This window comes from Panthera pardus, unplaced genomic scaffold (genome assembly GCF_024362965.1).
Source record: "Panthera pardus isolate Hobbes unplaced genomic scaffold, ASM2436296v1 HiC_scaffold_13, whole genome shotgun sequence".
NCBI classification, from domain to species: Eukaryota; Metazoa; Chordata; class Mammalia; order Carnivora; family Felidae; genus Panthera; species Panthera pardus.
In genome coordinates, this window is record NW_026526688.1 from 202,429,042 (window position 1) to 202,456,980 (window position 27,939).

At 58.5% G+C, this 27,939-nt stretch overlaps 1 protein-coding gene across 1 annotated transcript in view; it reads right to left on the reverse strand.

Annotated features, from left to right (window-relative positions):
- RGS12 (regulator of G protein signaling 12) overlaps positions 1-27,939 on the reverse strand; it is a 119,586-nt gene that overhangs the window by 42,166 nt on the left and 49,481 nt on the right. The window contains 1 exon segment of the mRNA XM_019453817.2: positions 12,921-12,942. Within this exon segment, the coding sequence (XP_019309362.2) occupies positions 12,921-12,942 (22 nt within the window).

The window sequence follows — 27,939 nt, forward strand, 5'->3', positions numbered from 1 at the left end:
TCCGGCCAAACCCAACCTGGGGCAGACCCTTTCCTCCCAAATGACGGCCCCTCTCCACAGCGAATTCTTGAAGAGAAGTCACTGCTGCCTCAGTGGCCGGAGCTTGACTAACGTGAGCCAACTCGAAGGGAGGCCTGCGTAGAGCTGGGGAAACAGGACGTCGTGTCAGGACCGTCGGGTTCAGCTGCACTTAAAACACCCACAGGAGCCTGTCAGCACCAACGAACCGGGACGAGCGAGAGGCACACAGATTTGCTTCTAGCGCTAGGGATAGGCCGAGCGCCAACACACCTGAGCCGAAGCTACGGGACAACCCGTCACGGGCCTCCTGTCCACACGCTGCTCCGCGGGCAAGCGCGAGCGCAGCCGCCAGACCTCCGGTCAGAGGAAGGGCGCCTCCCGGGGCCTCTGGGGTCCCCTGCGCTAATTCCTGGAGACAACTGGGTGCTGTTGGCCACAAAGGATGTCCCCCAAACGGGCGGCAGAGCCGAGTTATAAGGAGTTAGGACGGCCACAGGGGTCCCGCCGCGGTAGAGCCAGGGCACGGCTTCCTCATCCACGTCACTGGTTCACTCCGGTGCCGCTAAATTCTACCAGAATATTACACGCACGTGAAGCTAGCCAAAGCTTGCTGGATCCCAGAATTAGGTGCTCGCTCATTCACTGGCTGTTCCAAGTGCCCGAGACTGAGCCAGGTATTGGATACAGCGGGGACAGGGCTGGGGTGATGACCGCCCGCTCGTTCTGGGTTGTGAGGGCAGCTGTTGCCCTACAGGTAATGGGAAATCACGGAAGTTCCTTGTGCAAGAAAGTGTCATGGTCTGAGTTCTGTTCAGAATTTTTAAGAGACCATCTTAAGAGACCGCAGGGCTGGGGGATTTCCGAGTCCCAGCCAGTCCTTGTGTCCTTGTGGGATGCCTGCCCCTCGAAGGAGACCCCGCCTGTGTTAGGCTTAAGTAGTATGGCTCACAGAGCCTACCATAAAAGCTACGTTAGACTTGCCCTAAAAAAGCCTAAAAAGAAGCCTCAAAGGGATCAAACCAACCCACAAATAGCTTAACTGCCCATTACACAAACTTCCACACTCTTCAAAGGAAGACAACAAAACCCAGCACACAGCTGAAAATCTCTAGACAAGTGAAGACGCAGAAAAATGTGACCTGTAACCAGGCAACAGAACAGACCTGGGAACGACAGTGATGGTGAGTCAGCAGCCAAGGACGTGAAGACACGTAGCGATATTGCAAACACGCTCAAGGGTGCTAGGAAAGCAGCGAGGAGAGAGATGACGGGCTGTAGGAGGGACAGGGGCGCTGCTGAGGCAAAGACACAGCCTCTGAAGCGGGTGGGTCACGGGATGGCATTAGCGTATATTAGACACCGTGGAAGAGACCAGTGAGCTTAAAGACAGAGCTAAAGAATCTACAAAGGGTGAAGCATAGGAGAGAAAAAGAAGGGCTGAAAATGCACATGTCTCCACGGCAGTAGGAAAAGCTCAAGGGGCCAATGTTCTTCTGATTCAAGTAGGAAATACCTGATCCTCACGAATCCCCACAAAGCCAACTCAAGAATTATCCTAGTTAAGTTGCTGAAAACCAGTGATAAAGAGAAAATCTTAAAAGCTTTCTAAGTGGTATGCCCAGAACCATACACTTTATATTCTTACAGTTTATCTACCACAGAGATAAGGGTTCTTTTCCCAATTTGCACAAAAACTACTCTACTAGGAGAGCCCCTGGGAAAAGGGCCCTCAGGGTCTACTTAAACTTTTTTTTTTAACGTTTATTATTTTTGAGAGACACAGAGAGACAGAGTGTGAGCAGGGGAGCGGCAGAGAGAGAGGGAGACACAGAATCTGAAGCAGGCTCCAGGCTCTGAGCTGTCAGCACAGAGCCCGACGCGGGGCTCGAACTCACAAACTGAGATCATGACCTGAGCCGAAGTTGGATGCTTAACTGACTGAGCGACCCGGGGGCCCCCAAAACTTTCCTCTACATTATTCTAGCGAAATTTCTGACGCAATCTATAAAATACTTTCTCTCAGCAACTTTATAAATATTCTGAGAGTGAACATACTAGAATTTTTAGACCATTTTGAAAGTCCTTTGGTAAAAGCCCTCCAGCATGTCAAACAATATTCTTCAGCAGACTCTTTATGAAAGTGTAGCACGCACAGAAAAATGCACAAATCGCAAGTGCACGGTCAGATCTGCACGAGGGAACGCAGCCCCAGCTCCCAGATCAAGAGGCAGAACCTGAGTGGCCCAGAAGCGCTAACCATCCCCTGGCGGGAACAGAGGACTCACTGAAACGGTCCGGTCCGTACACTCCACTCTTTTCACACCGCAGATTCCTAAGAGAGGCGTTTTCCACCAAGAATCGAAGTAATCCATTTCCTTGGCGTAGGAAGGACACACGCCTGCTTCCAGGGAGGGCCTCTCGGGGAGGACGAGGAATGGATGGGTTGGGGGGCGGGGAGGGGGCCTCCCCTGTGATTTTCATGCTTGAGAAAAAAGGTCTAAAGCAAATATGCCCAAATGGTAACATGTATCACTTCGGGGAGGCAGGTATGTGCTCCCTGGCTTTATTAACTTTGAACTTCTGTTTGCTGGGAAAAAAAAAAATCACAACAGAAATAATTACTAATAAAAACGCTCTCCAAACATCTCGCAGGACTGAAGGCAACGAGCACACTGGAAGGCATCTCGGCAGAAAGCAAGTCCCCGTGCTTCCCCGAAACTAAAATCTACTGTCTGACTGGTGCTTACAAATACTTAGTACTTCATACCCTATAAATACACTCTGTTATTCTGGGTATAATTTTTCAGTTCTAAAACAAACCATAAGGAATGTGATGTATTAAACCAAAATAAAGAACTCTGGTTAAAACAGCCCCTCTCGCACAGCAAATTACAAACTAACATTTCAGCTCTTCTATTTAGCAAACAGTTTTGAAAAATGTGCAATTAGGCTGCACCGCCTTTCTGATGAGGAAAGTGGGAATCCACCGAAACTGGACAAAAACACACGGCATCCCTCTGAAACCTTTTACATCTTTCTCGTCCATCATTTCATAGACCACAGTTCCCCTGGCCACAAACACTCAAGATTCCAGCACTCTGCTCGGAGGTCAGCCCCCAGTCACTCTATCGGCAGGGGTCACCTCCTGTCAGGGCTCGCAAGCAGCCTGACGCTCTGTGCCTGCACCGCGATCCCCCAGACGGCGGAGAAGACAGGACACAGACGGAGGGGACGTGCCCAGAGGGCGGCCTGGGAGCCGTGCGGCTCCACGTGGCAGGAGCCCAGGGAGCACCCGTCACGGGATCCAGACGCGTGTGGAGTTTCACAGGAGGCGCCACTTCTTTCCAGGAACAAGCACAAGCAACAGGGAGTCTGTCTGTGAGTTGCAGGAAGAGGTCAAGGCAGAGGCTCTCCAAATCCCAGCACCCGAGACAGGAAGAGTCACTCCTGGACACCAAAGTTTACTATGAATGTGAAGCCGGTGGAACTCAGAGCCTCGAGGAAGAGCCACAAGGAGAGCTGGAGGAAGGAGAGGCCCCAGAGACGGGAAATGGGGGTGCTCCCTTGGGTCTGATCTAGGCCACACCCACCATCGTTCACTGGGTGTCCAGCCGGGATGAAGGAGGGGACAGAGCCTGGAAAGACACGGACAGCCCGTGAGCTGTGATCAGCCCTCATCAGGTGTGTTCAAACTTTCAGGGGTGGGTGGGTCCCTCGCTGAGCCCTGGAGACAGAGTGGCCAGACCCAAGTCCCTCACCACCCGTCCAGGGGAGCAGGTGAGAAGGAGGATTGTAAAACTCTCATCTATAGCAACATACTTTCCTCTTTCATTTCCTAACTTTGTTCTATAGAACAAAGTTCTACTTAGAAACAAAACAAGCCTGCACAGGGCAGCTCCCCAGGGACGTATGGCAGGTGGAACAGGCCCGCAGGCTCCCCTTTCCCACACACCTCCAGGGAGGGGTGGGGCAGCAGATTGAAAATCAGACACAAACTGAACAACAGCAACCAAAGGAGGAGGCAGTCTCCTGCCATGAGCTTCAAACAGGAGAAAGGAAAAAAAAAAAAAAAAAGGAGGGGTAAAAAAGCCAAGGAAAGATTAAAAAAGAAAAAAAAAACCAAAACACTTGTGACAGGTTCTATGCCTGGCCCACCCCTGAGTGCCTAGCAGTTGTCCTGGGAAAGGAGGTGACGCAACAAGACCCCAAACATTCTCAGTAAGGCAGGATAACGGGGAACCTGGGGACAGTCGAGCATAAACCGTTGGGGGTGGATTCCTCGCTGGCACCGAGGATCTTGCCTGGGCGGGGGGGGGGGGGGGGGGGGGGGGCGGGGCGCGGGTAGGATACAGAGACTCAGTGCTGCAGCCTCTCTGGGCTTGAGAACGTCGTTGCCGGAAAACAGCGATCCAGGTCACGGGGGCCTGCTGACCTAAGTAGATGGGAAGATGAATTGACAGATGGGTAAATGGATGGGTGGGTGGAAAAACCAATGGATGGATGATGGATGGCTGAATGGCTGGCTGGCTGGATGGATGGAAAGACAGATGGATATACGGGTGGGTGGGTGGATGGATGGAAAGACACATGGATGGATGGATGGATGGATGGATGGATGGATGGAAAGACACATGGATGGATGGATGGATGGATGGATGGATGGATGGATGGATAGATGGAAAGACAGATGGATATACGGGTGGGTGGGTGGATGGATGGAAAGACACATGGATGGCTGAGTGGATGGATGGATGGATGGATGGATGGATACACAGGTGGGTGGGTGGATGGATGGATGTGCCCATGGATGAGGGAAGACATATAACATGCAAGAGACAGAGACAAAGTTTGGTCCAGAAGGAAACACGACCTAAACAATGTTAAAACTCTTCCTGTTCTATGAGAGAACAGAGAGAAAACACCACTGATAAAACAAATTGAGGACAAGATCAAGAAATACTATTATAGAACCAATAAAAAGTAAAAAAGAGAAAAGTTATGCCTGAAAATCAAATTAATGTCATAGGAAAAAAGACTTTTGCAACCAAATTGCCTTTTAAGTATGGTGAGAACAGACTGACTCTCGATGAAGCAGAAACGTGAGGAAAAGAGAGCCTGTGGGCTCAGGAACCTGCCAGTGAGACCCAGTAAAAGAGTGACACTGAGAAGGCTGGCTGAAGGGCTGAGGGTGGGCCTCCTCTCTCCCCCTCCACACAGGACCCTCACTGCTCTCCCCCCCCCCCCACCCCGTCCACACAGGACCCTCACTCCTCTCTCCCCCTCCACACGGGACCCTCACACCTCTCCCCTCTCCCCCCGGGACCCTCACTCCTCTCCCCTCCCCCCGTCCACACAGGACCCTCACTCCTCTCCCCCCCCTCCACATGGGGACCCTCACACCTCTCCCCCCTCCCCCCGGGACCCTCACTCCTCTCCCCCCCCCCTCCCCCCGTCCACACAGGACCCTCACTCTTCTCTCCCCCTCCCACCGGGACCCTCACTCCTCTCCCCCCTCCACACGGGACCCTCACTCCTCTCCCCCACCCCCCCCTGTCCACACGGGACCCTCACTCCTCTCCCCTCACCGTCCACATGGGACCCTCTCTCCCCTCCCCTTCCCCTCCCCCCGGGACCCTCACTCCTCTCCCCCCCCCCCCCCCCGTCCACACGGGGACCCTCACTCCTCTCCCCTCACCGTCCACATGGGACCCTCACTCCTCTCCCCTTCCCCCCTCCCCCCGGGACCCTCACTCCTCTCCCTCCTCCCATCCACACGGGACCCTCACTCCTCTCCCCCTGTCCATACAGGATCCACACACAACCGCAGCTCACAGCCACGGGCCCCAATTATGATGTTATAGCTACGCATTCTGCCGGCGAAATGTACCCTGGGGCTAGGAACCCAGGAGAGGTGGGAACAGAGGAGGAGGGAGGGAGTTGCGAGCCGCGCCTCCCACCGGGTCTGAGCCACCGAGCAGCCTGAGCGCCCCCCGCCTGGTCCTGCCTGCCTGAAGGCACACCCCCGGAGAGCCCTGATCCGCCCTCGCGTCCTGGCGTGTCTGGCGCCCTGTCCACCTGCCTCAGCTGCTGTCTGTAGGGACACCCGTGGGGACACTCGCCTGTTTCAGGCTTGCCGGGTTTGGGTTGGTCTTTCAAAACCGTTTTCTCCGTTGCTTTTCTTTTAATGACTTAACGTATTTATAATACACATGTCTCATTTTACCCCAAAAGGTCGTTTTCCTCAAGGATGGAATATGTGAAAATAAAGTGGGTATTAAATGCCAGGGGCTGGGAGGAGAGACGTGGCGTCGGAGTCGGGTACATCTGCTCCGAGCCACGCGGCTGCCGTGATCCCACACACGGTCCTCCCTCTTGGAGCCCCAGCTCTCCCAGCCTCTCGCCTAAACGGGTCGCCGTCTGTTTCCGGGGTCCGGCTTCCCTGGCGGAGCACCACCTGCGGCTCACCGGTGTCGACGTGTGCAGCCGCAGGGGGCGTGATCTCAGGGCACGCGAGCGACTCACCTGTTCTGACGCACGTCTGCACCTGCCTAATGGGGCGGCCACCAAGACGGAAGCGGAACCGCGTGCACCGTGACAGGCACGGCTGACACACAGCGTGGCTCCCTGGGGACAGGCTCCTCGGCCCTCACCGTGCGCGGCTCCAGCCGGGCCGCCCCCCGGGCTCTTCCAGGCCCCGCGCCTCGCTCAGAAAATGCCAAGGCTGACGGTCTGATCCGCCCGGTGGTGGCCACGTGCTCACGAGCCCCTCCGCAGAAGACTCGCAGACCACGGCCGGTAAAGGAGTCACAGCCAAAAAATACACGCAACTCGCGCGATTCAACAACAAAAGATACAAACAACCGGAGAAAAAAAGGACTTGCACAGACGCTTCTCCAAAGAAGAGCCGCCGACGGCCAACAGGCGCGTGAGAAGGTGCAGGACATCACTCATCATCAGGGAAACGCAAGTCAAAACGACGGCGAGGGATGACCTCACCCCCATCGGAGTGGCTATCATCAAAAAGACCAGAAGCCACAGGGGTTGGCGAGGACGCGGAGAAAGGGGACCCTCTTGCGCCGCCAGGGGGAGCGCGAACCGGTGCGGCCACTGTGGAGGACGGGATGGAGGACCCTCCGGCAACGAACTCTAGAACCACCCCACCGCTGGGTACCTGTCCGAGGGACTGAAACCGGATGTCCGCGTCCCCACGTTCACTGAAGCGCTGCTCGCCGTGGTCAAGACACGGAAACAAGTGTCCGTCCGCAGGCCAACCGCGCCCCTTCGAGGCAGGCGAAGAGATAAGGAAACGCTGGGGCATCCACGCGGTGGAACGCCACCCGGCCCTCGAAAAAGAAGGACTTCTGCCTTTGAGACACACGGACGAGCCCAGAGGACATTACGCTGCGTGAGACGAGCCAGACGCAGCCGCTGCGCGTTCTCCCCTGTGCGTGGATCTAAAATACAGCCGACGCCTGATGGGGCGCCGGGCTGGCTCAGTCGGTCAGGGGCCCGACTCCTGGTTTCAGCTCGGGTTGTGAGTTCGAGCCTCACGTCGGGCTCTGGGCTGACAGTGTGGAACCTGCTTGAGATTCTCTCTCTCCCTTTCTCTCTGCCCCTCCCCAGCTTGCTAGCTCTCTAAGTAAACAAATAAACTTAAAAAAAAATAATAACATACACATGATGCTTGAACAGCATGGGGGTTGGGATGCCCTAACCCTAACCCCAATCCCCACATAGTCGAAAATCCGAAAATCCGCGCGTAACTTCCGACTCCTCAAAAAATTAACTAGTGACGGCCTACTGTTGACAGGAAGTCTCACCGATGACGTAAACAATACACATTTCATATGTTGTATGTATGAGATGCGTATTCTTACAATAAAGTCAGCCACAGAAAAGAAGCTGTTACTAAGAAAATCATAAGGAAGATACGCTCACAGGACTGTACTGTATTTATTGAGAAAAAAACCCTGTACCTAAGCAGGCCTGCGCGGTTCAAACCCACGCTGTCCAAGGCCCAGTGGAGTCCGAGGCAGAATGGTGGTGGGCGAGGGGACACGGGAGACGTTGGCCAAGGTTGACAGGGTTTCACTTAAAAGATGAGTAAGTTCTGGGAATCTAAGGCACAGACGGTGACCACACATCACAGGCTCGTATCGTCCACCTGAGAGTTGCCGAGAGAGTCAATCTTACGGTCCTCGCCCCCGCCCCCCCGCCTGCCAACACACAGAGGGAACCACGTGAGGTGATGGGCACGTTAATTATCTCGATTGTAACGGTCATTTCACCACATCGCACACCTTAAACACATACAATTTTTATTTGTCAACCATGCCTCGATAAAGCTGGGAAATATAAAAACGAGATAATTTTGGAAAGAAAAACCAGAAGCCCCTGAGCAGTGTGGGTACTGGTAACAGGGACGTGCCAGAACGCACACAGGCCAGGCACCCAGCGTGGCCGAGGACGTGACGCCTGAACAGGCAGCCCTCCTTCCAGACGGCACCCTTCCCAAGGCCCAAGGTCCCTCCCGTGTGTAACCCTAGTGACGGGCTAAAAATGGCACCTCTAGGGACGCCTGGGTGGCTCAGTCAGTTGAGGGTCCGAGTTCGGCTCAGGTCACGATCTCGCGGTTCGGGAGTTTGGGCCCCGCGTCGGGCTCTGTGCTGACAGCTCGGGGCCTGCAGCCTGCTTCGGATTCCGTGTCTCCCTCTCTCTCTGCCCCTCCCCCACTCGTGCTCTGTCTCTCTCTGCCTCTCAAAAATAAAGAAAAATCATAAAAAAAAAATATTTTGTAATGGCACCTCTAACCGCACTTCACTCCGATTAGCTACTAAATGATCCTAACCTGCTGCACAGCCTCTTGGCCACCAGTGACAAAGGGACTAACCGGCAGGGGACATCTCCCCGTGTCCCCGCGACTGAGCTCCAAGGACTGAGGCAGGGCAGTTGGCAAAGCCAAGGTCCGCGTTTAGGGCAACAAAGCCCACCCAGTGCCATAGGCTCGGGCCACGTGGGGCTCCTCAGCGGCCTGGTGGCAAGGAGCTCGGTGCTCGGCCTTCCCTGCCACTCCGGGGACACGCCCGCTACCTTCCTGCCGCCCTATGGCTTGTCTTGCTTGGTGTGTGCTTGAACAGGGCGGACAGCAAAACAGGAAAGAGAGCAGGCTTAAAATCAAAGGCCATCTGCATTCAGAAAGCAAACAAGAATTAAAGATCACATGGCTTTCATCTGGTATTATTTCTGGTTTCAAAAAGGTTCCAGCTTCGATGTTAAGAGAATAACCAAAATTAGCAGAATTAAGTGCTATTAGTTTATGGCATGGAGTTTACAAGTGACTTCAAAACTACGTGTCTTTGCGGGGGTGTCCGGGTGGCTCGGACGGTTAAGCGTCTCACTCTTGACTCCGGCTCAGGTCACGATCTCACGGTTCGTGGGATCGAGCCTGCATGGGATTCTCTCTCTCCCTCTCCCTCTCTGACCCTCCCCTGCTCGTGTTCTCTCTCAAAATAAGTAAATAACCTTAAAAAAAAAAAAAAAGTGTGTCTTTGTCAGTAAGGGGTGACGGATGGCAGCTTCTGGACAAGGACAAAGGGGATGGCCCAGACCTGCCCCGTGTGGCCGGCGCCTGGGTAGGAGACGCCCACCAGCGCCAGGGAGGCCACAGCCTCAACCAGCCGTCTGCGTTGGCGTTCTATCGAACGGGGTTCTCCTGGCTTGTCTGCTTGTGTGACCGGAGGCTTTCGCCACGAAGGGAAAACTCTGAAAGCCACTGTTCCAACCCGGGCTCCGGCCCGCACCCGCGTGTCCTGTGAACGCCTTCCTTCAGACGCCCTCTGCACCGCCCACCGTGCATGGCACCGGGCCCACGGCGCGGAGGCCGTACGGTGACACAGGGGAGTGACCGGCACGACGGCCCTCGTCAGCAGTGCCGGGCGGCAAGGAAGCCCAGGCTGGTCTCACGGGGAGGCCGGCAGCGGCCCAGGCCTCTCAGAGGCACTGCCACGGGACCCGGAGTGCACTGGCATACAAGGGGTCTGAGGGACACGTGAGACCGGGGCGGGAGGACGGGGTCACCACCACCCCAGCTCTGAGCAGGCAGGGAGCGGGGCCAGTGAGGTGTCGGGAGGGGAGCAAACCTCGAAGGGACGGCAGTTTAGGCGAAGGGGGTGCGGCCGCAGCCTCCTGGGGCCGGGATGCAGGGCAGGGACGAGAAGGCGGCAGGGGACATGCCCCCAAGGGGTCTCTGAGACTCTGGGACCAGCACGCTGGGAGAGGGGAGAAGTGGGAGGCTCGCGCGGGTGACGCAGCGAGCGAGTGAGCGAGCCCGCCGTGTGCCCGGGGTGGGGGCGCTCGCACGGCTCCCTCACACGCCGCGCCTCTCCACCGCGAAAGCACATCTAGGGAGGGCAGAACGCGGTCTGACCTTCTGAGGATGTAGGAGTCGGGTGGGCAGGGACTCCTGGCAAAGCTGCCTGGTACAGAGTGAAAAAGAGAGAGAGAAAGCAGGAGAGCGAGCTTCTGTGACAATAAAGCCGCAGGGCTCCGTGGCCCAGGACGGGAGGCCCACGTGCCCCGCTCGCGTCTACACTGCAGGCCCGCGCATTCCCACCGGCCCACGGCCGCCACGTCCGCGCTTCTGCTCCTGGGCCGTGGGCCTCCTCTGTGAGCAAGTGTCTGAATAACTTCCCAAGGTGTGGGGGGGGGGGGGGGGGTCATTACATTTTTAAGCCTCTCTTTAATGCTAGAATGTTCTTCCTTTCCTCGAGGCCAAATCTGCCCCCGGACTCACCCCAGGTCCTGGCGTGCCCTCCACGGAGGCTGGCCTCCATCCAGCCCTGCCTTCACAGGGCGGTCTCTGGCTGCCGGCAGCAATGAGCCCCTCTCCTTCCGAGAAAGCGGGTGACACTCAAGTTGCCAAAAGTCGCACAACAGCATTGTCCAACTTCCTCCAAATAAAGCCACACAGCTAGATGGTGAGAGGTTGTAAGACACAGGGAGACGCGGGGACACCGCGGGAGGCGGAAGGCAGCCGCGACTGCCGGTGCTTCCGAGTGAGTGACTCACCCGTCACCAGAGCCACGCGGGGTGTCCACGTGGACACCGTCCTAACCTGTGAACGGGGTGCTTTCCAGACCGGGTCCCCAGTCCCTGCCCCCCTCCCGTGGAGACTGTGGGGCTGGAGCTCCTAGAACTAGCCCGCGAGCGCAATGAGAAACGTTTTCTTCTTACGCTCGGAAGAGAATCGAAGGTGGAAAAGTGATAAAAGTATGAAAAACTAAATAAAACACACACGGGCTGTCGGTGCAGTTCCTGAAATTCGGGGCGTGCTCAAGAAGTAGTGGGCCCTTCCCTACCCACCTCTGCCGCAGAGGGCCTCGCGGGGCACGGGGGCCATCCCCAGAGACGCTGGGGCCCACAGGGCCCGGAGAGGGGGCCCCCCCCCGCCACCGCCAGGACACTGCTTCCTTAGCAAGGACACACCGGACCCCAGGTCAGGGGTCCCCCCCCCACGTGGGAGGCCTGGCTTCGTAAACACTGAGTGGACGTCAGGGCCCCCACACCCACTGCTCACGGGGGGAAAGTGTCCCAGCCCGATCAGGCCTCGTATTTACGGTTAAACTGAACTTCTCACGTGTGTAAGTTTCCTGCAGAAACGAGCATCTTCTACCGGGAAGCATAAACTGGAACAGCAGAAAGGGAATTTTATAAAAACCACTTTTATCCTGGATTTGGTTACCGGTCCTCTTTCTTTTCATTAAGGAAATGGTTCCTGCTCCCAGCTGAAGACCGATTAAATGGCATGACTATCACCGTGTGTGAAAAAGGGAACGTAATTCCTTTTATTAAAATGAATCAATCCCCAAACACAACCTTCAGGATCCATGGTCTCCACCTCAGGTATCAGCACGTTTGTAATTCAAGATGCGCTCCGCGCGTGCCCGCGACCGGCGGCGGCTCCCGGCCCCACCTGCCCTCCGCGCCAGCAGCCCCGTCCAGGGCCCGCCACCCCACCAAAGCCAGCAGTTGTGGGACAACAGAAAGCGTCGAGAAAACCACGCTTCGTTTCTGTCTCCCGGGCAAAACCGGGGCAACCTCGGGCCCCACGGCCGTCCGGCTCCTGCTGCTTGTGTGCGTCAGACCTACGGCCAGCAGACAGCGAGAACACAGGGCTGAGACCTTTCGATAAGCTATAAATCCAACTCTCCAAAGACAGAAGAATAGATTCCTTAAAACATGTAAAACACACACACACGGCTTGTGAGCATAAGGACTTTACGAGTCTTACGAGCGACAGGGAACCACCACGGAGCAAAAATGATAAGGTCACAGCAGGGCAACTGCCAGTGGGAGGGGACATGCCCGGCCACCTCCTTTCTGGACGGAACCCGTGACGGAGCTCCCACACGCTATTCAGAGGCGGGAAGAGGGCTCTCACCTCCTGTCCAGCCCGCAGGCCTCAACTCACCCACTAGGCTGTTCCTAAGAAGGGAACGTATCGCACTTCAGTCTCACCCGAATTTCCAGAATTGCTCAAATTCGGCAAGAGCTTTGAAATCTTCACTCGCTGGTTAAAAAGACGGCGTGTTTTAACTTGTCAGCACAGGTGGGAGGAGACGTGCTGCAGCCAACGCCCGGACGGCCGCAAGGGCTCCACCCGCTCAAGGTCAGGTTCCTAACATGTCTCTGCAATAAACGGCTTCCAGAACTCGTGTCTCGGTCACCAGGGAGCCATGGGAAGTTCCCCCAAGTCAGCCCTGACCAAAACCCTCCCCCAGAGGACGGGGAAAAGCAAGGAAAACATCTCTTCTGAGTGAATCAATGGCAAATACACTTTCACAATGTGAACAAACACTCGATAAAAATAATAAAAATATACATCAGAAATTGTGACTTACCACCATCAGATACAGTTGCAGACTGAAAGAAAAGAGAGAGAGACATGAGTTAATGAAGCCTCATGACCAAGTCGGGCAACAGCAGGCCTGTCGTCTGAGGAACAAGCCGCCAGGTCCTCCGGAGGGGCTCCCGGCTCCCAGTGTGGGCGTCCGAGGACGACCAGACACCTCAGTGAGTCAGGAGCTCTGCTCCCACTTCCTGGGTGAACCCCGCCCAAGCCGGGCAGGCCGGGGACACGGGGCTCTGCGGAAGTCATCATCCTTTTCATTCGAAAACAACAAATCCCGGCACGTCTGGCATCATTAATAACACGCTGGAGAAACCCGGTTTGGGAGCCCGTCGGTGTGCATCGCCCACAAGCCACACCGGCCCGCGCCAGGCCGCTCTGGCACCTCCGCTTGCCGCGGGGACCGGGCCCCTCCCGGTGACGGTGACAGGTGCCCGGGTGACGGCACGGCAGGGGCCAGGAGGGCGCCCGCAGTGGGTGAGAGCGGAGGAGAGGAGGGGGGCCGCTCAAAGGCACCAGGGAAAAGACCCGACGAGTCGGGCAAGGGCAGAACAGGCCGGTAGGAAGGCAGCAGGAGGCTGTGAGGGGGGGGTCCCGGAAGGACAGGCGGTCGGATGAACAGAACGGGCCCGTCGGAGGAGGGCTCCGGGGAGACGCAGGCAGGCGGGGAAGGAGGGAGGCGGGAGGAGCAGCTGAGGAAGGACAGGATCCGGGCGCGCGCCCACCGGAAGCCGGAAGGAGCCGACGAGGGCGGGACCGAGGAGCCCGCGGGGACACCCTACAACCCTGTGGGACGTCCCGGTCACAGCAGGGGCCCAGCTCTGGAGAGCAGGTGCAGGCCAGGCCCGACGGCACTGGTGCTGGGCCTCCCCCGGCCTCCACCACGCGCGGGACCAAACCCCGCAGCTCGGGTTCCGCGGCAGGATGAAGGCCGCACACGCTCCTCTCAGTGGCGGCCGCCGCCCTCCCTGGCTCAGTCCTGGGAGCCCAGCGCGGAGACAGACTTGCACTCGGGTCCTCTCCGCAGAGGCAGCCGAGACCCGAGCGCGGGACTCGAGGAAGCTCTTGCCAAAGGCGCGGCTGACGGCCCATCCCCAGCGCCAGGCCCCCCGAAACCTCACCCCCCAACCCGCGTGCAAGATGGGGGACCCCCTCCCATTCTGAGCCCCTCACCTCGTGGGTCTCAGACCTGGAAGGCTTGAGGGCCCAGCTAAGGGACGGATGGCCTTCTGCCCCAGAAAAAGGGCCTGTCCTCTGACAGCCCGGGGTTTTGGAATAGGGGCTTCTCGCTGTTTCAAACCATCGCGGGTCCTGGGGCAGAAACGCCCCAGAACTGTATCCTGGCACCTTATCGGTACGTTTCCAATAGTAAAACCACACACCGTTGTGTGTCCGGTTTTTACACGTCCATCTGGCCAGACGGGCAGGCGAGCGCGGACTCTGGCAAACCGGCCTGGGCCGTCAGCCCTCGCCCCCCAAGGGCGTGACCTTCCTCACACAAGCCCCCTTCCCAGGCCGACACACCGCGGAAAGCCGTCCTTCCGTACTCACGGTAAAGCACCAGCAACCACGTCATAAAGTCAAATTATTCCCTTGAGATTATGAGAAGAAAACCCACAAGGCCACACATAACGTCGGAAATGCTATCGATAATAATACTGGAAAAACGAATCCTGAAACGTAAACCTCAGAAATATGAAGGCCATGGCTGACTCCACGCTGTGCTCACGATGGAAAGTAAGTTCTGACGTGTGCTACAATCTCTACGCCCAGCCCCAAAATGAACTCGAGGCACGTCCCCGAAGCCAGAAGAGGCGGAAGGAGGTCGGACAAGAGAGGGGCGTCATGGAGCGTCGCAGGGCAGTGCGCACGGATCCAGGTAAAGCTCAACCAACGTGCTTTTCACAGAAGTATATTTTAGGGGCTCCTGGGGGCTCAGTCGGTTGGGCATCCGACTCTGGGTTTCGGCTCAGGTCACGATCCCAGGGTCGTACCCACGGCGTGAAGCCTGCTTGGGATTCTCTCTCCCCCCGTCTCTGCCCCTCCCCTGCTCCCAAAATAAATAAATGCACTTAAAAAATATATACTCTTTTTCCAGAATAATTTTAGATTTACAGAAAAATTGTGCAGACGGTATAGACACAGACATGCTTTCAACATACTGCTGCTCCGTAAACAGCAAAGGAGCCACTAGGCGGGACCGAGGGGCGGGCCGGGCATCGAGTGCAGGGCGCGGGCCACACGCCCCGGGACTCCTGGGCAAAGACGGCTAGCTCCCAAACCGCCTGGGAGGAGAGCGGCCCAACTGAGGCCCACAGGAGTTCCAAAAAGTGAGCCTGCCCCAGTAAAAGCTCACAACTCAAGAATCCCCCCAAACCCAAGGGAAGAACCCATGAGGAGAAAGAGCTCCCCGAAACAACTAGCAGATCCTCAGACGCTGGGAGGCTCTGACACAGAACGTCGAATAAAGATGAAATCGTGTATCAAAGTGGTGACGGAGGAAAGAGGAAGCGAGGCGGCAGACGTGGCCAGTAACCCTTGACGAGATGCTCACAGTGAAACTGCACTCGTTGAAACGCGACGCTCGGTGCAGAGATTAGCAGTGGTAGGGCTGAAAAGAAAATCTGGGAATTGGAAGACAGCCCCGGAAAAGGTCACACTTGTGGCAGCTCAGAGGCCAGACCGGCCGGGAGGGTGCCACGGGGTGCCACGGGGGTGCCTGGGGGTGCCAGCCTGGACACGGGCCAGCAAAGTCAGAAAGGAGCGCTGTCCTGCGGGTGCGCACCCTCCATCCAGCCTGGAGAGCCACCCCCTCGGGCGCCCCTCGCGCACGTCCTCCGGGAGAGGGGCTCGGGCACTCCGTGCGTCACCCTTGTTCACCAGGCTCCGGGAGGGACTCAGCATCTCTGAGCCACGGCCTCAAACGTGTGTTTCCTTCCCTTTCCCCAGTTTGGGGAGCTGTGCCCAAAGAGTACTTTCCAAGTTTAAAATGCTAAGGAAAGTTCTAGGCGTCTGGAAAGCCGGGGGCTCGTGGGCTCTGTGTGCTGAGGGTCCTCCCGGAGGGGCCTGTAAGGGCTCAGAGGTCACAGATGTCCCCCACCCACCCCACATTTTGGAGAAACAGGTGACGACTTTTCCTGACCACATTATTTAATTTATAAATAACGTACAATTACCATTAACCTAACTCTTCTGTTTACTGTCCAATGTTTATTCTACTTGTAAGCACACACCACCAGGGAGGGGCAGAGCTGGGCCATTACGTCAGCCGATCCCCGCTCGGCACCCCAAGTCCTCAGCCCCTGACGTGGACACGGGAGCAGGCCGAGCACGGATCAGGGGCCTTCGCTCCAACAGCGGGGAGAGCCGAAAAAGGTGAAGCGGCCTGCCCACGGCGACAGGTGCCGGCGGGGAGGAGTCTGGGAGGTGCCCTGTGGGGAGCACAGGGCACAGCACTCAGCGCTCCGCATTGTGGGAGGGGGTGGGGAGGCCTAGGCAGACAACCTGCCAACAATGGGGCAGTGGGAAAGACGGGGAACCCCCAAATCATTTCTATTTGCCTCAGGACCATGACACGTCCGATTCTGCTACCCTTTTAAAGCCTGGTGTGCATTTTTTTTTTTAGCACATCCTGGCCGCTGGAGGGGGGGAGCAGTCCCAAATGGCAAAGCTTCAGAAACTCCCACAGAACATTCCCAGAGAGCAGCTCCCGCAAAAGGGGAAGCCAGCTGCTCAGTGTGACTGAAAGTCAGGCTTTCCCGATTTCTCGGCGTACGGAGACCCCGGGCCACCGTAAACGTTTTTATGAATTACAACTTAACATTCCTAATGTTTGTTCTGCACAATTTGTGTTAAGAAGTTGATTTCATTTGCCCGCATTTTTGGGTTCTTCCCAAATTCCCATGCCTACATGTGATCCTTACAAAAGAAGCAGAATCGTAAAAACCAAGCTTCCAGGGAAGAAAGGTCCCGGTAAGTCAGCACTTTTCCGAGCGCTGTGCCGTAATCGTATAGCTCTAAAGAGTTCCAGCACACTCCTGCAAGACTGGAATTCAGTCTGTTTTAAAGAGACTTACGAAGTATTTGAGATACGTGGTTTAAGTTCAAACAATCTCCACTCCTCGGGTCAGTCTCGTAAGCCCGATGGTTCAGTAGAAATCACGTTTATTCCCAGCAGGGAATGTGTCTGGACCACACACATTCCATGGATATTTCATTTGGAATTAATGGTGTGCCAGTTTTAGACCATTTACACGAAGCATACTGGATGATGAGTCTAGCCTTTACCAAGGTTGAGCCTGCAAGCATTAAACTATATCATTTCCAAATCACTGTGATCTATAGTAACACACAATAACATCCGTTTTTCATGTTGAGTCACTGACAAAATTTCCCGTCTTAGACACAAAAAGCGTTAGACACCTGGTCGTATCTGAGTCCTAAAGAAGAGACCAGGGCTGCAAGCTGCCCAAAGGCACCAAATGTTCTGAATACAGAGAGAATGTAAATAACCCAAATAACGAAAACCCCGAGGAATTGAACAAGTCTCCTTGCATCTAATATATGTTTATGTGACTTTTTAAAAACTTGATCGTTTCCGTTTTAAGTGAGCCCTCGCCGGGCCGAGTGCAGAGGAGAGCAGGCGCGTGTGGGGCCTGTTGGGCTCATGCCCGAGGGCCCCAGCTCCGAGACTCAGCTCCGAGGGCCCAGACGTCTTCACACCCAGCCACGACCCTCGGCGTTATCAGGTCAGGTCAGTGGCCACCAGCCACGGGTGCGGATGACGACGACGACGTAAGATGGACAGGAAAACGTGAAACCCAAGAGCTTCCCGGATCTATGCTGCGCGCGAGCCCGGCCTCAGAGTTGCACGTGTGCGCGCGCGGGTCCTGCCGTGTCTCCCTGACTCTGAGAGCCGCTGTGGGAAGCCCCCAGCCCCTGCTGTCCCCTCCCCTGGCCAGCCCACCTGCACCTTGTCAGGGAGGCCCTCCTCGCCAGGCCCCTGAGTGGGCCCGCACAGCCTCCACGTCGGCCCCTGCAGGCCGGCCCCCAGGTCCCTCGGTGGCGAGACGCCTGTGTGACCTCCCACAGACCTCGCAGCGGCCTGGCGAAAGGGCCAGGCTCGGAGCGCATCCCCTCGCGAGGATTCCACGGCGTTCCATCCCAACCCCGCCCTCTCCGTGCTCACACACGTGAGCACGCAAGCACACCCCCCCCCCCCCCCCACACACACACTACGGCTTTCCAGCAGGTTCCACCAAGAGACACCTGGGCAGAAAGCTCACATAAAGGCGGGGGGGGGGGGTGCGCACAATTTCTAAGGTTCAAACTATCACGTTCACGGTAAAGAAGTTCTGTGACCTAGGAGACAGGGATGACACACGGCACAGGCACTCGGGTGACAAACAGGACAGCTGGACACAGTCACGGGCGAGGGCGAGGGCGCAGCCATCACGGCACGGCACACCACAGTTTGTGCGGCCCGACGGGGAGAGGCGCTGCAGCAGTGGGGGACCTTCAGTCGGCTCGCGGCTGAACCCGGGCCTCTCTCTCTAAAGTGTGCCTCAGAGCCACGCGTGTGCACGCACATCCCGTGTGCGGGTCCTGATATGCACGTGTGTTTGCGCGTGGGCACGTATGCACAGGTGTGCGCGACCCAAAGGCTTCTTCGGCCTCCAATGAAATCACAAGAGACCAACTGAGGCCAAACCCACAACGACAGCATCCTCCCAGGGACTCAAGAGCGAATATTCCTGTCAAGCACTTGGTGGAGCCTGACATAGTTCCTTTTGCAAAAACCCTGACGAGCGAGCGGCACGCGGGCTCCACGCTCAGGCTAGGGGATTGATCCGGCGTGCACATCCGGCCTCGCACAGAAACCCTCCGACCTTACTGCTGACTGAAGACTGCAAATCCCCCCTCGTGGCCGGCCGGCCCGGCTTAAGGGAGACAGGGTGGGAGGCGGCAGAGGGTCTGGGAAGACGGCCACGACTCAGCAGGCCGACAGGACAGCACGGCCAGCGAAGCGGAGGGAAACTCGCCTCTCTGGAATGCTCTGTGGGGGCGGCAGCGCTCAGTCTGGCTCTCAGACAGACACCGTCCCCGAGGAGCTCCTTCTGCGGGCCTGGGACACGCAGGTACACGCTGGAGACCGGAATCCAAGCCCCGCTCTCGGGCGAAGCCGAGGCCCAACCCCAGGGAAGCTCTTTCTCATCAAGGCCGAGATGCCTCAGGGGGTTCCCAAACCTCCACCCAACGGAGCGGAGCGGAGCCTCAAGCTGGAGCCGTCCGTGCGTCCTTCCATCCTCCCGGGCTAGCTCCATCGGCCCCGGCAGCCCCACCCTCAGGGTCAGGCAGGGCCTGGGAGTGGGGGGGGGGGATCCCGCTGAGGTCGCCTGCACTCACTGAACGCCTCCTGCACACGCGGGTGCGTGTGGCACGGCCGCACACCCAGAACGGGCAGCCCCGCCCCCAGGTGCTTATGCTGGGGGCTGGAGGTGAACCCAAGACGTCACGTCCCCGCTGCCTCGGCAAGTCGACGTCACGTCCCCGCTGCCTGGGCAAGCCAAGTGCTATGGGAGCGCGTGGCGTGGAGAAGGGCACGCGCGGTGTCCCCTCGGGCTGGAGACGGGCTGACGCAGGGCAGAGCGCGCACCCCCAGGGCTGCCGGCAAGAGAGCGAGGTGGGGGCGAGGAAGTAAGGACGCAGGGACACACTTGGAGGGCTGAGTCCTCGGGCTTTGGTGACAGGGGGCTCGAGGGATGGCCAGAGCGAAGGGCAGGGGACACCGAGGGAGAAGCCCGACTGGAACACTACTCCCTACCCGCCTCCTGCACATCCAGAGGGAGCTGGGAGCAGCGGGGTCCCTGCTGCCGTGACAGGCTGGAGGGCTGTCGCTCGGAGGCACCTGGGGAGAGAAGCCAGGGGGCGGGGTCCTGGGGTAACCGGGGTCCCCGGGAAAGCCGGTCAGGATGACCAGCACGACCGACGGGTGGTTCTGGGATGGAGGGTGGCAGGCGCCCCTCTCGGGATCACGGAGAAAGGAGCCCGCGTGCCGGCTGCACCCCAGGACCGAGGGCGGCAGCAGCCAGGGCACACGGTCAGCAGGTCACCCAGCTGCCAGTTCAAGGCGACCGACGTCTTCACAGAAGGGAGGGGAGGACGTGCAGACAGAAGCTCGAGTCTCCCTCACACGTACCGGGAGGTCTTCTCACACAGATGGCCAGAATCAGAGCCTCAGAAAGTGAGAGAAGAGTCTGTGCAGCCACTGAGTGGGATACACGCAGACCGCCCCCACGCAGCTGCGGCCCCCCCTCCACTCGCCGTCAGGGTCCAAGGAGGTCTGGGGCGAGGCACACGCGCGCTGAGGGACAGACAGCCCAGCAGGGCCGGCCCCATGCAGAGGATGGAGCCCGTGTCCCACCGCGAGTGGCACAGGCCAAGAGCGGAGACAGGCACTGAGCACCAGCCCGCTCGCCTGAGCTAAAGAAGGAAAAACCCAGGCAAAGGCAAAACAATCGAGCCAGCCGGGCGTCGGCCCACAGAAGGGCAGGCCTGTGCGCTCGCTCCCGTCCCACGGCCACCCTGGCAGCCGGGCCTGTTGCCGCACCCCGACACTGCCTCCGGGGCCCGCTCAGCCCCCCACGTGTGCCGGTCCGGGCCGAGGGGACCCCGCCCCTGCTCTCGGGTCGCCCCTCACCGCCTCCGCTGCCCACCCGGTGGGCCCGCGAGGGGACCGGGACCGAGTCCTGGTCTGCGACAGGGGGAAGGAAGACCCGGCTGCCAGAGCTGCGGCCGGCCCTGCCTGTGTGGCCCGCTCTCCCTTCCTCCCCCTGCCTGCACCTCCCCAGGAGCAAACCCGGGGCGGCCCTCCTCACCACCGGGGTCTGTCTTCCTCCAGCCTGTCCAGGCCTTTCTGCGGGGCTGGCTCGCCCTCCACGCACCTGCCACCGGGCGCTGTCACGGCCAAGTGGAGCCCTGAGCGTGGCCGCCCCCACCGCCGCCCCGAGCGCCTTCAACAGAACACGGGACTCTGTCTTCCCAGCGCAGCCCTTCCTGTTTCCAATCTTGCACGGGGCTCAGTGCACGGAGAGGTGGAAGCCCCTTGGTCTCTGGAAGGTTCTTTCTCTCATACTCTAGCAGCCTGAAGGCAGCTGCCTGGGCAGACAGACCTCACAACACATCTGTGACACGAGACATGCTTCCAGGCCACGGAACCACAGACCTCGGCCGAGCACAGCCCAGTGCCATCTGTACTTTATGAGCGGGCAGGGGAGGACGAGCCGCAAGGGTGACTAACCTCCCGCGCAGCCCTGCCCATCGGCGTGGAAGCCTGGCGGGGCCGGGCACGGATCCCGTCACTCCTCCCGGACGGCCCGGCCCCGAGAAGGGCCACAGCGGCGGTGGGGTGACGGGTCCACGCGGGAAGCTTGTCGAAGCTTTCTTCTTGTGACAGTTCGCGTTCCTTCTAGGCTGTGGGTCTCCGTGTCTCCCCCCACCGCACCTCACCAGCACCCACCGCTCACGCCCACCCCGACGTGGTCGGGGCTGATGGCTCGCTTTGTTGTGACAGAGGCGCATACCCACACGTGCAAAGTCTACTTATGCTGAACTTCACTTCGTAAACGACGGGAAAACTGTGATCTGCTCATGCGGCCGGTGGGAGCCTCACACTTTTTCAGGGTCAGCGCCCACCGGCTCTCCTTTGTGCTCCAACGGCCGTGGGAAATAGCCCTCCGCCTCCGGATAAAAGGCGCTCACGAGAGGCACGCCGCGCTCACGGAGCCCACGTGCGCTGCGGATGGAGGCTGGCCTCCCCGGGCACCCCGCTTACAGACCAGCAATTAGAGGCGCTAAGACAGCAGAGCTGGTGAGGTGTGGAGCCAGCCTTCCCACACGGTGCCCCCGAGTTTACCCCCTTCACACCGCGTGGCTGCAGGATCGCCCCCTCGCAGTGGCCCTCCTTCTGCCCTCTTCCCCACGGGCCCACTCTGAGCCAGAAAGAGCTGCGGTGCCCCCACCACTCGCCCACCACCTTCTGATACCACCCTCGGCCCCGGGGAGGAGAGAGCTGCGCATTTTCTGTTGCTTAAAATACAACCCGCACGCCCAGATTTTAACACACTCACGCGAACAACTTATTTGCCAGTTTGAGCGCTTGCAAAAATTGCAAAAGGGATCCAAATCATTTATACGGGCAAGTACAAAGGCAGCTTTTCAGAGACCTTTCTTCTCACCCGGCATAAAAGCCAACATTTCCTAAAACTTGCCTTTATGGATCACTGAGATGAGAGCGTGGTGCACGGGTATGTGTGGGTAACTAACTGGTTGATCGGTCCATTAAGGACACGGTACACCCCAAATGCACTTTTCCATCAAGGACGAGGAACAGGGTCCTAGGAACACATCGGCGTTTCTGCACCAGGACAGCCGGGGGCGGCCACGCGGCAGGCACGCCCGTAAACATCAAAGCCACCCCCCCACCCTCTCCGGTGAGCTTTAGTAGTGCCTGGGCTTTTCAGACTACACACTGCGTGGTTTTAAAATAGATGAAAACGTGCACTGACCGCGTAAGGTTCCTCCCGGACCGACCCAGCTGACCTATTTCTAGCTTCCATTTAAAAGGGAGGATGAAGCCCCCTTTCCCTGCATTTCACCCCCAAACCGGTCACCTCTGAACCGGCTCGCCTGCAGCCGCCGCCCTGAGGTTCTACTTAGATATCACGAAAACCGCAAAATGAAACAGCCCTCAGAAAAGAACGAATTTAAAACTGGTACCCTGCAATCAGTGACATTTACATCAACACAGCACAGCCACAAGAGGAAAATAAAAATTATTCTTTTTTTTCAATCTCAAACCTTCCTTTTGCCTGGCTCCCCAAACCTTTTTTGAAAAAGTTTCCTAGTAAGTTCAACTTTATAAGCTCAGATAATAATCAATCATTCAATAGGATTATCAGTGATTCCCTATGTACACGTATGAAGCAAAATCAGTTCGTTACATTTAAAAATATTAGATACAAAATAGTAATTTAAAGAAGATGATAGATTTGGATAATCCGGTTGAAACTTAATACTTCCCCCAAATTAGCTCCCTCGCTCCTCTTTAAAAGCTGTTAGAATTACCGCGGGAAGGACAAGATCGCTGCTGCTCTCCGTGGGGCTGACTTACGGCGCGAGCAGCCGGGGTGCCCCGGGGGCTGAGCTGGACCCCCCGCGACCGACCCACCGCCCAGCCTCGCTCCGGGTGTCCTGTGGTCCCAGAGCCGGGCATTCGCCGCCACAGGACTCACATTCAGCTCCATGATGGAGGCACGAGAAGAGCTTTCAAAGTTTACCCTGAAAATCTACCATTTGCTGAATAGTCTGAAAACAAAGCAATAACTGAGATGCCAAGTTGTCTTAGAAGAATTCTGCCAAATGACAAGAAACTTACCTGCTGATCGCTTAAAATGTGTGTTTCCTTGGACAACGCTTTGCCCAGATTCATCTTCAGACAAGAAGACTTCTGCCCCACACCAGGCACGCAGATCTAAACTATACGATTTGACCCAGTAGCAAGCCTGTGCATGCCAGGGAAGTTTAAAGACATTTCAGATGAAGTTCCACTTGGCTCTCCTTGTAACCCATGGCAACAGGACACTGCAGGAAGCTGTGGTTTGCCAGGGATTCAGACTCCATCTCAATTGTCTCAGATTAAAAAAAAAAAAAAAAAAAAAAGGCCGTTTACATAAGTCACGCTGTGAGATCATTTTTCAAGTATTTCCTCTACCAAATCAGAAGAATCAAACTTGAGCTGATAGGGGTAATTCTCAGTCAGTCCAACAGCTGCAGAGAATTTGTTTTTTTAGCAGCGTGGCGCAGTTCACAGCCTTAATTACAGTTGCTGACGGTTCTATTATAAGCCTCCATATGCACGAGTCTGTGTGGTGCCAACCTGAGGAATCGGCCGCGTTCCTAAAACCCGTCTCGGGCATCTATCGCTGTTCTGTCTGCCTTGTCTGCCTTCAGACGCCTGACACAACCTCAAAGCGAGGGAACCGCGGCGGGTCCTCATACGCACAGGGGGCAGAAAAGAAATAAGACACAGGTTCTAGAACCTAGGTACCACTGCAAAATTACCCGTCAACGTTCTGGAGACTCCAGGGTGAAGTGCTCACCACAAAGTGCTTCTTCACTGCCAAAACTCTACAGCCCTGGAGGTAGGGTCTCACGTGCACGGGCTCCAGCACTCAGCTCACCCTGGACCGTCAGATCGGAGCCGACCCCGGGAAGCAAACGCGATGCCCAAAGGGCCAAGAGGCTGGGATGCTGGCCCTCAGGTTTGGGGTCGGGCCATCAGCCGGCCACACTGACCATGCGGAGCCCATCCTTACTTTTGCTTTTCCGTGGGAGAGACGGGAGCATTCCCTGCGTAAGCGTGCGGTACGGAGAATCCATAACACGGAGCACGTGACTCTGTGTTTCATGCACGACTGTACAAGACCTGCCCGAGAGGTGAAAATCTTACAGACCATGGGCATCAGCCCAAGCTTCTTCAGACTGCTTTTCTCTAGAGATCCACACGCAATGAAAGTATGAACCGACAGCACAGGGCTAGGAAGGGGCAGAAGCCTCCAAGACCGTCCACACCACCACCGAGTGCAGGAAGCGCCTGGCCCAGCGCACAGGAGCCGCCGGGGCCCGCGAGGGAGACGGCACCACCCAGGACTAAGGGGAAGGGGGTCCCAGTGAGACGGGGGGACAGGAGCAGCGGCCTTCAGCCCGGGCCCCCAGGAGGTGGGCAGGGGCGCCCCGGGCTGCCCCACCTCCCCCCTGCTGCATGGGGCGGGGCGGGGGATGAGCCTCGGCCGAGAGAGCTCCCTCCAACCCCCCCACCCAGGGTTTCCTGGGCTCCCGCGGTTGCCCCGCCAAGCCCGGAGGGGCCTCATGTCCAAGTGCCACGGCCTGCCCACTCCACCTGTTCTCCGGGCCATAAGAGCAGGACTCATCGTCTTTCCCAAGCAGGCCAGCCAGCCAGTGTGAGGGAAAGCGGGGGCCACGGCCTGCAAACAGGCCCCGCGGGCACACGGATGAGTCGCCTTTCCTGGGTATAAATCAAGTCTGGCAGACAAGGCCGGCAAGCCCACCTCCTTCCCCTGGCGGCCGGGAAGAGAGAAGAAGCCGCGCCCAGAGCACCGTGTGGTACAGACCGCAGGCTGGCAAGGCTGAGACAGGATCTGGCCCGGCCCAGTGGGTACAGGCCACACACCACCCCCCCAAGCCGGACACGCATGCCCTGATGTCACCCTCCAACACGCACACTCACACCCCATACGTGTGCACGCACAGACGCATGCACACACGCACCCATACACGTGCACCCATACATGTGCACACATGCACACTCGTACATGCACACACATGCACCCATGCACCCATACGTGTGCACACACCCATACACGTGCACCCATACATGTGCACCCATGCACACTCGTACATGCACACACATGCACCCACACGTGTACACACACCTATATATGTGTGCACACACACCCATACACGTGCACCCATACACGTGCACACATGCACACTCGTACATGCACGCACATGCACACATACGTGTGCACACACCCATACACGTGCACCCATACATGTGCACACACGCACACATGCACACACACTTTCAGAGAAAACACACTGGGAGGTTTTCATAGGTGGCCAGGCCAGCCGGCGACTCTGTGACCAGGTTATCGTCCTCACTGATCTCCCAGGGGCCTGTACTACTTGTAGGTTTGGGGAGAGGACAGTGGCCTCCAGGCCAGAGTGCAGGCCAGCAGCACCCGGGCCCGGAAGGCCTGCCAGACCCGGGACGACCACCAGCGACCACCGGAGACCACCGGAGACCGGAGCCGGACTGCGGGACTGGTAGGCCACACCCCAGGGCACGCAGCAGATCCCGAAACCCAGCACCCGGGCGCCGAGTCGTGCATGCCGCCGCTCGGGTGCCGGACCTGTTCTCACTCTCACCGCCTCAGACGGAAGCGCCCATACCCCACCAGAGGAAGCTGACCCCCACTCGTGCATGTGGCCGTCGCGTGTGGCCCACACAGCCGCCCGCCGCCATCCGGCTCCACACGGCACGCGCTCTCGTGTCCCTTTGGGGCCTTCTGTGTCTCCCCGTTTGCTGTCAGCCTGCCCTTCTCTGCCGTCCACAGGGCAAGGAGAGGGAGGGGACGGGGGCAAGAGCCTGGGGACAACCCCCGCCCGTGCCGCACGGTGCCCTCGGCCCCCAGAGCCCGGCTCACCTCCGGGGGAAAGGAGGGGTTCCTGGCTGTCAAAGTGTCCAAGGGCTCCCGCAGGGCGCCAAACACGCCCGCCATCGCATCCTCCCTATTCTGACGAGCGTGCTGACTCACGGCCAACTGGGGACTAGCCCCTAATAAGACCAAGCGTGGGTCTGGGCACGACGGGAAACGCCGGGTGGCAGTGGCGGTGTGGCCTGGCACTGCACGGGCTTGGGCTCGGCAGGACAGGGAGCTGCCCAGAGGCAGTGGGGAGAGGGCCAGCTGAGGTCGGAGCCGTCCTTGGCCCCCAACCCCAGGCCTGCCCGGCCGCGTGAGCTGCCGGCACTGGTCCACCCCAGCGGGAGAGCTGCGGGCCGTGGGGGAGGGTGCTCTGGCCCAGGAAGCCAGACAACAGGAAGCAGGTAGCAAGCAGCTACAGGCGCGTCACCGGGCTGGAGGGAGCCCAGAGGGCCTTTGTGCCCTCTGCCCGAGCCTGCCCAGGGGTCTGTCCTGAGCTGAGAATGCAGTGCAAGCACTCGGGGACGGCAGCAGAGGGCCCGTGGGGGGCTGGGTCGGGGCAGCTCAGGGAGCATGTCCGGGGAGGGTCCGGCCAGAGCACACAGATGGTGGGGGGGGGGGGGGGAAGCAGCGGGCATCCCGGGGGGAACACCGGCAAGCCAGGCAGAGAGGAGCCTCGTTCTCTAGACCCGGCCACCTAGAAAATTCTGGCGAACGAGCCCACCAAAGAGCTCCTCCCGTATCCTGGATCCCCTTGCAGCGGCCGCCGCCTCCCCAGGTGCCTCTCACTGGTTCCTGCCGCAGCCCCAAGCCAGTCTCGGGAGGGCGAGGGGCATCGTCCCCTAAATGCCCCGGACCCGTCATGCCTTCCCTGGTCTTCCGCCCATCCCGGGCACGGCTGGACCCAGAGGGAACACACCCACTCCTCTACAGGTTCAAGCGTGGCAGAGGGAGATGAGCGCAGACAGCAGCCCAGCCTCAGGTGCAGGGGCCGCTCCCACCCCCCACGCCCCACCCCCCACGGAGAAGTCTGGACAAGTTGGGAGGAAAATGCGTGGCCTCGGCGCCCCCTGCTGTCCAGGCCCTGAACTGCCAGTCCTTGCTAACCACAGCTGGGCCCTCTGCCAGCGGCCTTCCCCCCAGCACAGTGCTCCCGGGGGAGTGCGGTGGGGCCGGGGTGTTGTGAGAGCCAGAAGGAGCGGCGGGGAGCTCCCCGCGGGGCTCTGGCTCCAGCCAGAGAGGCCCCAGGGGCAGCAGGGCAGGTGGGCCTGGCTCTCAGCAGGGGGCCCGTCTAGAAAGGCCATGAACTGAAGGACCCCGCGGTCTAGAGAGCAGCCAGGTCCCCTCCCCTCCCGGGGCCACAGCGAGCTTGGGCACCATGGCTGTCACTAGGGTGCAGCCAGCTTGCTCGAGAATAAACATCCAGTCTGTGGGTCACTGTCTGCACCACCCAACTCTGCCACTGTCCCCAATAAAGCTTTACTCACAGGACAAGCCCATGGCCTGAGGGCCACGGGGTGCCGACTCCGGCCCTCACCACGGCCTTTCTGCCCGGCCCAGATCCCTCCCCTCTCCTGTGCCCCAGCTCCCAGGGCTCCTGCAGGGTCCCACCCCCGTGTTCTCCTGTCACTCAGACACTTAGGGGCTTCCTCCTGAAGCCCCCGGAGCTCCTGAGAGCTGGAGCAAGGCTGGGCCCCGTCCCTCCTGCCCTGCCACACGCCACGCCCC